The sequence below is a fragment of the Daktulosphaira vitifoliae genome, unplaced genomic scaffold (genome assembly GCF_025091365.1).
Source record: "Daktulosphaira vitifoliae isolate Bord-2020 unplaced genomic scaffold, ASM2509136v1 Scaffold_1, whole genome shotgun sequence".
In the NCBI taxonomy this organism is placed as follows: Eukaryota; Metazoa; Arthropoda; class Insecta; order Hemiptera; family Phylloxeridae; genus Daktulosphaira; species Daktulosphaira vitifoliae.
The window spans coordinates 1418835-1429855 of NW_026099572.1; the positions used below are offsets into that span (position 1 = coordinate 1418835).

The 11021-nt window shown below is 24.9% G+C and overlaps 2 protein-coding genes across 4 annotated transcripts; one reads left to right on the top strand and one right to left on the bottom strand.

Annotated features, from left to right (window-relative positions):
* The first annotated feature begins 1048 nt into the window (after window positions 1-1048).
* LOC126906237 (inactive peptidyl-prolyl cis-trans isomerase FKBP6) lies at window positions 1049-5447 on the top strand. 3 transcript variants are annotated; one of them, XM_050686663.1, is made up of 3 exons: window positions 1049-1488; window positions 2474-2762; window positions 4302-5360. In XM_050686663.1, exons 2-3 carry the CDS (start codon window positions 2480-2482, stop codon window positions 5348-5350), a joined length of 1332 nt encoding a protein of 443 aa, XP_050542620.1. In that variant the 5' UTR covers window positions 1049-1488; window positions 2474-2479; the 3' UTR covers window positions 5351-5360. The 3 variants fall into 3 exon arrangements, with proteins under 3 accessions (XP_050542620.1, XP_050542611.1, XP_050542602.1); XM_050686654.1 differs by having other exon boundaries at window positions 1050-1239; XM_050686645.1 differs by having other exon boundaries at window positions 1051-1558; window positions 4302-5447.
* LOC126906262 (nuclear transcription factor Y subunit gamma) lies at window positions 5403-8627 on the bottom strand. Its single transcript, XM_050686693.1, has 7 exons — window positions 8401-8627; window positions 8196-8343; window positions 7802-8119; window positions 7580-7735; window positions 7311-7484; window positions 5678-5785; window positions 5403-5557 (listed from the first exon to the last, which is right to left on the bottom strand). Exons 1-7 carry the CDS (start codon window positions 8421-8423, stop codon window positions 5480-5482), a joined length of 1005 nt encoding a protein of 334 aa, XP_050542650.1. The 5' UTR covers window positions 8424-8627; the 3' UTR covers window positions 5403-5479.
* Window positions 8628-11021: the final 2394 nt, after the last annotated feature.

Genomic DNA, 11021 nt, shown 5'->3' on the forward strand with positions numbered 1-11021 from the left:
TAGACCGGTGATTATTGTTCACCGGAGTAAAAAAAAACAGTTTTTTTATAGCATGTTTCTTTTTTTTATATTATGTAAGAAATAATTAAATAAAACGTTTTATAATAGTGATTTACATTTTCTTTTTTCAAATTTAATTTTTTGTCTTTGTCCTGTACCAAATATATTGCAGTGGTATGTTTAAAGTGAGCTAAGGTCTTATCATCCGGAAACAAGTAGGCAAGAAGCGTGTAGAAAATTAAAGGGTGTATATTGGGAGTAATTGACCATTATTTATTTGTTGTGATAAAAAAGGTCTTTCTATTAAATATAATCTGATGATAAAAAATTGTTTGTAGAATAAAAATATTATTAACCACAAGGCAGCCAAATCTCTGTTGTACTGATTTAAAATAAAAATATTAAATTTTAATCACAATTTAAATATAGTTGTAAAACTATTCTTTTTGTTTAGGACGCGTGTTCTAATAATACGTTAAGATTTTGATAAGCTTAATACTTTTATCAATTGCAGAAAAATAAATTATCATTCTCAAAACAGTTTCCAACAACCAAAACTGTCCAAATAATTTTGGCCATTACAACCTTCCACAAGGATGTAATATAAATTTTAATCTTTTGAAGGGTGAAATTTTATAATTTTTCATCAGTCACTAAATATTGAACTATTACAGTTAAACTTCTGTAATTGTTCTAGTTGGGTTGGGTTTTTGTCTTTTTACGGACTCGAATTTAAAATAATATCTACTTTAATACCTTTATCCATTTGAAACGATTAGTCATTGGTTTTAAATAACTTATCAAAAGTATTCAATAATAATTTGACATTTTTGCGTTTCGACTACTAAGCATCAAGAACATAATAAGTTGTTTCATAGGAATAAATATAACTGATAACAGATGAGCTGTATTGTAAAATGGCGGGCATTTATATCTAGTATATAGTACCCTCCTGAGTTTTTATTGGCATAACTAGAGAGTAGATAAGATCTTATCTTATCTTTGGTGTAATTGTATTATAGCCTCGGAAAAAAAGGTCGACGAAATTCGTTCTTATCAATGTTTCTTTATTGAGCCTAAAACGTTAGAAGTGTTGTCCACAAAAGCTCTGTGTTTTGGGAAATTTGAGGTTATATTTATGTATATATAAGTATACAAAATATACCTTTAGAATCTCAAATTCCTCTAAAAACAGCGTTTGTACGGACAACAACTGAAACTTTTTTAACTCAATAAACGGTAATACCTTATAAGAGTGCAGAAGTATAGTTCACCAAATTTATATTCTAAAATTGTGAACTGTATATTCCGTTTTTGATATCTGATAACATTTATTTTAACTGAATTTTATTTTATTGAGAATGGTATTTTTAACGCTTGATCATAAAGAAACGAAAGTTATTAGGTTTCAAGTAATGATATTTTCGGAAGTGACCATATTTCTATACATAAAACGAATAAAATAACAATTATTATTTTGTTTGATCGGTTAAGACCATACTACTATTGTCAAATAATATAGTATTTTCTGCATTTTTCTTGAAGTATAAAATTAAAGGTAAACATAGTTTTATTTTTTAAACATATTCATTGTTTATTTGTTTATGTGATTTAAATTATCTTGGGATAAATACAATATTTATAATTTATATTGTACATAATATAATATAATATAAATTGAAAAGTCACATTAATCAATAACTTAAAGTAGAAATATTATGCAAAAAAATTGTCCATTGTTTAACAATGATTTTTGTTGACTTTTTCTTTCTGATAATCTGAGTAAAAATAATGATCAACTTAAACTTGTAATTGCTTTTTCAACATTTCTTTTTTTAATAAATGTTCTTATTGAGAAAACCTTTCTATAAATGACAGTTATAAGAATAAAAATAATAATTAAAAAGTTGGTAATTGAGGTTGTTTAATTTTTTCATTTAATCTTTATAAACAGGCGAATAATTTTTTTAAAACTTATTTAATGTTATAGTTTTGATATTTTTTTCTAAATAATATTTATATTTTAACAGAATTTTGGTATTTAAAAATCATTAAAAAAATTAAAAAGAAATAGTCAATTATAACATTTATTTGAATCTATACAAGTAAACCTTGACAGTTTTTATATATTTAATAATTTCACAAAAATTAGTAATCCAACACACAATATATTTAGGGATATTAACTCTTCATATTAATTTATACTATTGTGTGTCTATTATGTTTTTTTTACCCAATTGTAGTTAAAAGTTTATTGGTGCTTCCAATGCTTAAATATGCTTTATGATTCAAGCAAACATATTAAATAAAATTTGTTTTAGTTTATAGTTAAAAAAGATATCTCTGAAAATTGTTATTTAATAATTACAGCAATAATAATATTTGATTGTGTGTTGATCATTTTAAAAGAAATTTCATTCAAGTATGAACTATAGTAACACGTACATTATATTTACCACTTCTATATTTTTAGGAAATAATGGCTTATGAAACTAAATTACCTGATAACATAGAAAATACCTTGAAAAAAGCTGCTGATGAAATATTGAGGGGAAATAAGGAATCTATTTTCACTGTTGAATCAAACGATGAGCCTGAAGAGAGTTATTTTACTCAATATGATAAAAAAGAAATAAGTGAATTTCTCAACTTTAATGTTTTGGGAGAAGAAGGTGATGATATGGAACCTTTTGAACAATTAGCTGCAAATATGATTGACTTAACTGGTGACCGTAAAGTTTTGAAAGAAATAACTGAAAATGGTTTGCTATAATTAATTTTTTTTACATACTATTTTGATGATAATATTTGTTTTAAAACTATATGTACAAGTTTAATGCACATTTTCTCAATGATTAACAATATTAATTCATTTGAATAACTTTTTGTTGGTTTGAAAGGTGAAATAAAAATAATTAATCTTTTTACATCTATGTAATTTTTTTATTAGTACTAAGTCTTGAAAATATAGAAAAATGTAGGTTTTATCATTTTGATTGACAAGTTTCTAATTTTGTCAAGAAAATTATCATTATTTTACTCATTTAAATTTATATAAAAAATCAAATGTTAAATATATCTGTGGTTTGGATATTAAAACCTGGTTAGGTACAAAATTATGTTTTATTATAATTAGTCTAGCAGAGAATGAATTCTGCCATGTGCCAAAAAATTGTAGTCAAAAGTCAGTAGAAAAAATTTTATCAATATTTGTTTTATACACATAAAAATATTAATTTTCTTAAAACATCATTAAAATCTTTTATTTACTTTTACTATTTTGAGAAATTGTTATATTTAATTTACTTTGGAATATAGCCACAGATATTTTTATTAATAAGTCAAATTAAAACACAAACAATTTTACTTATTATTTTATATACAAGGTGATTTTGTTAATATTATTTATTAGATTTCTCTTCAAATAATTATTTTTTAAAGAAATTTCTTTTTGGTATTTTAAAATTTTTATATTCAATTTATTAATTATTAAGTATTTTTTTAATTCATACCTTATAAGGGCGTTCATTTTATTTTTTAACAGCATTCATATTTAACTAGCTCATAAAATAACTTTCTTTCAAATATATAAATATCATACACAGCTTTTTTTTCTATTTCCTATACTTTTCTTACATATAAAACTGGCTCCAACTATACTCTCTTCCTACTAAACCACAACTCCATTACCATCAGTTTATGTTGTGTAGTTACACTCGCTTGGGATAACTACACACTTAACTTTACTCGCTTTACTCTCTCTGTCTCTTCACATAAAATAATCTATTACTTCCACTCATTTAAGTTGTATAATATTCTTCCGTCTTTCTAAAATAAGTATGAATTACAGCAAGATCATACGATACTGCAAGATCCATGATTTTTTCTCCAGCTTATTCTTCCCACTAAAACTATACCCTTCATGTATTTTAAATCCTCTACTCTCACTACTGTCATGTCCATTCATATCTCCACCTATCACTGTATCCTTATTACCGGGTATTCCTCGCATCATTTCATCCATCTCTCTCCAAAACATTTTTTTGTTTATTTCATTACATCCTACTTGAGGCATATAGTTACTTACTACTTTCAATACTTTTTCCTTAAAAATTAATTTTACATCTATAATTCTGTCACTTTTCCTAACTATTTCTACTTCTTTACTCGTATATTGTTATCCTTACATCATTCTTTGTATTGGTCTTACCCGAGTTTATTATTTTATAATCTTTGTAAGCTGTGTACATTTTCTAATTTTTTGTACTATAGGGCAAAACTAAGTCAAATGTTTTTTATAGGTGTTGGTCAGATTGTACCAGAAGATAGTATTGTATTAATTCATTACATTGCACATTTTGAAAATATAATAGAACCTTTTGATGTTACATACTTACATGGGAATCGCCCACAACGATTTTCCTTGGGTGAAGGAGAACTTCTTCCAGGATTAGAAATTGCAATAAAATCAATGCGAAAAGGTGAACATGCTAGATTTCTTATTCATCCAGATTTGGCTTATAGAGAGTTGGGTTGTCCACCTCGTATACCAGGCAATGCTACTATTCACTTTGAAGTTGATCTTGTAAATTATTATTCTAAAGAATCCAGTTTTTCATTTGATGAAGATTTTCGAGATCCAAATAGATATCAAAAAATACTAAATAAAGTACTAAAATTTCACAAAGAAGGTAATGAATTATTCAAATCTAAAAACATTGACAAAGCTGTAGTAAAATATAATAGAGGTAAAGAACTATTACATATTATAACTACAAATTCAGATTCTGAAGAAACTGAAGTTATGAAATTTTTATGTAAATTATATACAAACTTATGTATTTGCTACTTAAAATTATGTGCATTTAGTAAAGTATGCATTATGGCTAAAGAAGCTAGACAATATGCTGATAGATTTGCCAAACACAACGCTAAATTATTTTATAATTGGGGAAAAGCATTGAGATTTCTTAAGAATTTTACAGAAGCAAAAAATATGCTACAGCGTGCTCAGAAAATTTGTCCAAATGATATTAAAATTCATGAAGAACTAGAAAAGTTAGAAAATGATAGAGAATTCAGTAAAAATATTGTATCGTTTTCATCTGATGAAAAATTTAAAAAAACTGGGGATGACCTAGAAAATCGAATGCCTCTTGAATTTTGGGATGTTTTTAACAAACATTTTGAAGAATTTGAAAATGGTGTTGATGATATATTTACAGTTTCATACCTCACTCATCCATATGATATAGAACTTGTAAAACGTAAAGCAGAATTACTTGATTATCAGTTTAATATTGTTGATAATGAATATGATAACAGTGATTACATTATTATACAAAAATAGTTATTATTTCTTTCTGTGTTTCTAATTGATCATTTAATAATTTACAATAACATTCTTTTATTTCTATAAATAACTAATTATATTTCATTGATTTTTATTCACAAGTTTAAACATTTTATTTACAATTAATTATTCTGAACTAGATGTTGGGTTTACAGTTGATTGAGATATATAAACAGGAGTTGGTCCATTAGCTTGAGAAGCCACCTGTAACAATTTTTATTGCAATAATTATAATCCATTTAGTAAATAAGTCTTATAAAAATATTAATAGGATAATTAAAAAATAAATTACCTACACAACCTTAAAAAAAGAAAAATATTTACTTGTATAATTTGTGGTTGAGCTGTTTGAACTACTTGCACTTGTTGAGTTTGAGGAGAATTTTGTACTTGCATACGAAGCATTTGCATTTGATTTGAATTTAGTTGAATCTAAAATTTTTAAATATTAATGTTTATTGTAAGTTTTTCAAAGTTAGCATTAAATACACTAATTCTAACATACAAGCTGTACTACTAGTTATAGTTATTAATGGATTATATACATAAAACTAATTGGCAATAGAAATTTGAGCCTCTAGCCCATCCTTGATAAAACCTTAATAGAACATTGATTTTTTTTTATTTAAGTTATACAATCTATACATTGTTAATACAATAAATTGTATAATTGATTAAATTCATAGATTTCAATCAAATTTTAAAAATTCTACACAAAATCATAAAAATCTTTACATTTTAAAATGCCTTAATAACTCTAGGTTCATTATTTATTATTTTATTTACAGTAATTTACAGTAAAAATGTTAAAATTTGATTTTTAATTTTTTAATGATATTATCATTTTATTTAAAAAAAACCTTAATGGGCAAATAGTATACAAAATCTTAAAATACAAATAACTGTTTGTATTTCAACAATAGTACAATTTAAAACATTTTCATGCAAATATTTATATATATATATACAAAATAGGTATTTTTTGGTCAAATCAATAATAACAGAAAATTTCAACTTAGCTACTGAATCAAAATCTTTAATTGAATTACATAACAAATAAATAAATGATTTGATTTTTAATAAAATCAAAAGAAACAACTAAATAATTTTAATTTAATTAAAATATTTCATTGTAGTAAATCACGTGTACTTTTATATAACTTTAACAGTATTTAATGTGAAAATATATTTTACATTTATTGTTTTCTTACCAATTTTTGATACCGTAAAATAAATTAAAATAAATATTTTAATTTTAAAATGCTGTAGTAACAAAAATTACAATCATTAAACTATGATTTTGCTATTTTACTAAAATGCCTTAAAATCCCTATAAAATAGCAATTTAAAATTTTTATTCTTTAAAATAAATTGAATAATATGATCTAGTTATTGTAATATTTAAACAATAATTAAAAAAATAAATAAAATAATGAATAATAATTGCTGAATCAAAAAACATTAAAGATGTCAGAACTTTATGGGACAGTCTGTATCAAATAATTTTTCTAGAATATAAATGATAGATGAATATATTGTTTTGATACTCAAAAAAAATACTTTTACTGATTCATGAAAAATAATGAAGATAATACACGTAATATATCTTACATAAGTTAAAGTATTAAGTCAATTTAAAATATAATATTATAAAATTAGTCTCAATAACTTGAATTATTTATAATTACATATAGATTTATAATGACCAATAACAAATGTATCAATCAAAACACAAATTTAATTCAAATATATTTATAAATAAAAATGTACTTGTCTCCTACATAAAATATTAATTTTGTTATGAAAGAGACCCCTAAATTATTTTTTTGTATCTATTGGATCTCTCATTTGCTGAGTCAAATATTAATTTAAAATATCTTAACATTTTGTTTGATATATTTTCTTTTTTTATTAAAAATACTTTTATATTGTTATCATAGTTACTAAATTTACTTACAGGAATATGTTGTATTTCACCAGATGGTGTAATAACTTGTTGTACTAATTGAAGTACACCAGTTCCATTAGAATTAAGAGTTTGTGGGTTACCTTGAAGTTGTATCACTTGTGGCTGACTACCAGAAACTGTTGTAGATGTATTAGTTGTAATATTTGAAGTACTATTACCAATCTGTAAAAAAAACACTTTCATGTAAATTTGTCTACTTAATCTAATTTTATTTACAATAATCATAATAGTATAATATCATTATTGTGTAAACATACATTTTCTATGTTAACTTGGTCCTGTGATCCTCCACTTAATGTTACAAGTTGATTAGTAACAGGCTGTAAAATTTGTATAGTTTGTGCAGCATTCGTAGTAGACTGAGAACTAGCTTGTTGTTGTTGTTGTTGAGCTAATTGAAAGTAGTATTGAACCTACAAAAAATAAATATTAATTTATGAGATAACAAAGCACAATTAAAAGTATAATTATTCTTTTACCTGTTCAGGATTCAAATTAGTCTTATTATCATTTATACTTTTAGTAACAATTTTTGCTTCTTCTCTAGGTACTATGTCAATAAGAAAATCAAATTGATCATATTTAGTAATAGCCATGGCAATATCATTTCTTTGTAATGTTCTACGTCTATTATCCTCAGTATGTATCCATGCACGTAATGTTAATTCATTGATAAATATTTCTGCAGCTTTTGAAAACAACATAGGTGCTTCAGCACTAATCATTTTAACATTCTCATCCAATTTCATTACTTTTTTAATTCTAGCTAATGGTAATGATTGAGTTTTTAAATCTAACTAAAAATTAAATAAATATATTCGATTAATTATGTAAGTATTTTGCTTTAAATATAAATAAATATTAACAACTAACAGTTCCTATTTTCCTTATATCTTCAGTTACTTTAGGCCAAAACTGATGCAAAGCCGCCACATTACAAGTTGGATTGTCTTCTACTGAAATAGTAATGGCATTCGATCCTTCTTCGGTTGGGTTATCTTCCTCTTCTTCTTCAGTACTCCTAAAATATACTATAATAATAAAGTCGCAATACGAGCAATACAAAATAATTACTTACGGATTTACTAAATAAACCGACATAGTAAACAAACAATGAGTGAAGTTTAATTTCACAATAATCAAACGAGATTGATTTGCCGCTAAAAAGTTGCGTCCAACCAAAATTGGCGGATGGGAAAATTTCACCAATCAACAAAACAATAATAAACATCCAATAGCTATTCAACGAACGACTATTTACGATAAACATTCCCTTCGTCCCCGTTTCTGTAATTCATTGCGTAGAAACGACATATTTTGTTATCTTTGGCTTTGTTTGTTATCGTTTGCGTTAAGTGTACATTTATAATTTACTAGATAGCGTACTCGTTTATATATACCAACTCGAGTGCAGTAAACGCCTTAGCTGCAAGACTTGATAGCGAAGTTCTTAGAGTATTAATCTATGATTATTGATCAAACAATGTTTCAAACAACGATCACATCATATGTTGAAAAATGTATACTTTCCGTTAATTAACAAGTTGTGTCAACATAGGTCCAAATGAGTATTTGCTCCATCAAAATTATTACTCGCAAATCTCAAATATACTATCTTATTTTTAGCTTTGATGCGAAGCTGAGAAGGTATTGGTTTTACTATGATGTGTTTTTTTTTTTTTTTTTTGTGTCTGTTACCATTTTTTCTCAGATCTCACCGCACCGAATTCTTTCAACGATACGTCAAAAGATAACAAATCGTATCTAGTCGAAGACATTACCCTCAAAAATTGAACAAATTTCCCTTGTTCCCCGTAAATGGGGGAAACCTCCAAAAAAATTACAAATTTAAAATTCGCTAATTTTCGAAATTTTTTCAATTTATTTTACTTAAAACTGCCATAACTTTTTCAAAAATGAACAAATCAATATAATATTTTTTGATATCTTTACCTATCATTTGGTATATTTTTTTAATAATTCTTGACTAAATGTAAGTAAATTCAATTACTATTTTAAGGAGTAGGTAGAAAGGGTGGCAAAACTTTTTTTTTTAGGTCGACATTAATCTTTTACACGACCTGTCAATTAAGTAACCGAACTAGACCCTAACTTTTAGTAATATTTACAACAACATGATGGACACATTTAAAGTAAAAATATTATACCTATTATCTTGGCTAATTGTTCAATTGGGAAATAAATAATTTATTTTATAGCTATAAACAAATAATTTATGAATATTAAATCTAGTATCATATTAGTTTTAATAATAATATGAAAAGCTATTAACTTAACTGTATTAAATTACTTTTGATGTCCTATAATTAAGCATATTACATTCTAGGTAATAAACTAGATGAAATTTAGTAATACCATATAATTAAAGGTATCAGTGGATTAAGATGTTAACTGATATTTTTGAAATTATTAAGAAATTTTAGTTTTATAACTAAATTATAATGGTAAAATTTTCTAAAAACACCTTCATCAATTTATTATTTTGGTAGCCATGACTCAAATCCATTTCAGACTGATATTATGTTTTTATTAAACTATAACGCTTTCTATTCATGCAATAAAATGCATTTTCGAAAAATGCTAACTGATCCTTTATGTTTAATATATAAGTATTGAAAAATATGTTTCATGATAAAACCACAATTTTATTATTTCATAATAGTGATTTTAATTCCTGACTAAAAACACGGAAAAATATCATAAAGGGAGAAAATTTATTGCTGATAGTTTTAGTCAAGCACTAGCGTAATTACGCCATTAATACCAAATAGGCTTCTCCCTAGACCTAATAATTACGGCATAATATTAATCAATATATCTATTACATACACTTCGTTTACTAGAGCATTAGCAAGTTTATTATGAATTGGGATCCCTGTTGACATTTAAAAGCAAAGGCTTTAAATTTTGCCCCGTTCAGTTTTAATTATTAAAGTTTCGTAGCAATTCCTGGTCCAACCACTTAGTAGGATTCCGCTGGATAACAAATAGTGAATTTTTAAGACAAATAACTCATAAAAAAATATTGTTGTGACGTTTTTCTTTTTTTTTCTCGTCATAAAGGACACTTAAAAAGCTTTAATTTGATATAAGTTTTAGATTTTTAGACGTTCTCGAGCATTTTCAAAAATTGAAATGAAAAAAACCTTACATGCGGAAAGGTCTTATTCAAAATCTTTCATGTACTTGGTTTTTAATTGGATTATTATAAAAAGAATACCAAATAAAGCTTGTTGTTTCTAGTATATTCTGTTGAAATTTCATTATGATCAAAGTATAAAAATGGTTAAAACAGTTTTAAAATGCAAAAAAAAATTTTACAGAAGTGTAATTTTATAATATTTTTTTAATTTATAAAATTAACGGATTTTTCAAATTTTTGGCATTGATTGATTCAGTTAGGTTAAAATCTGGTTCTTTTGCTGTATAAGCCAACAAAATCGGTACAGTAAAAGCTGAAAATTTTTATAGATACACCCAAAGAAAAACCTCAATCAAAATTGAAAGAGAAATTTTATCAAGGGTTTATGATAATGTTTTATTAATACGAACAAAATAACTATTCTTATAAATAATTATTGTTCAAGACAAGAAAAAAGAATATCATATTGATAAATATATCATTGATTCAATAGTAATGATATATTTATCAAATTGAACAATGAATTTATTATATAG

Excerpts from the sequence above, each read along its gene's own strand:
- LOC126906262 (XM_050686693.1), bottom strand. The coding sequence starts at position 8,423 with ATGTCGGTTTATTTAGTAAATCC. Across the intron at positions 8,344-8,400 it reads TCGGTTTATTTAGTAAATCC|GAGTACTGAAGAAGAAGAGG; the intron begins GTAAGTAATTAT and ends AGTATATTTTAG. Across the intron at positions 7,485-7,579 it reads ACCAAGTTAACATAGAAAAT|ATTGGTAATAGTACTTCAAA; the intron begins GTATGTTTACAC and ends TTTTTTTTACAG.
- LOC126906237 (XM_050686663.1), top strand. The coding sequence starts at position 2,480 with ATGGCTTATGAAACTAAATTACCTGATAACATAGAAAATACCTTGAAA. Across the intron at positions 2,763-4,301 it reads GAAAGAAATAACTGAAAATG|GTGTTGGTCAGATTGTACCA; the intron begins GTTTGCTATAAT and ends TGTTTTTTATAG.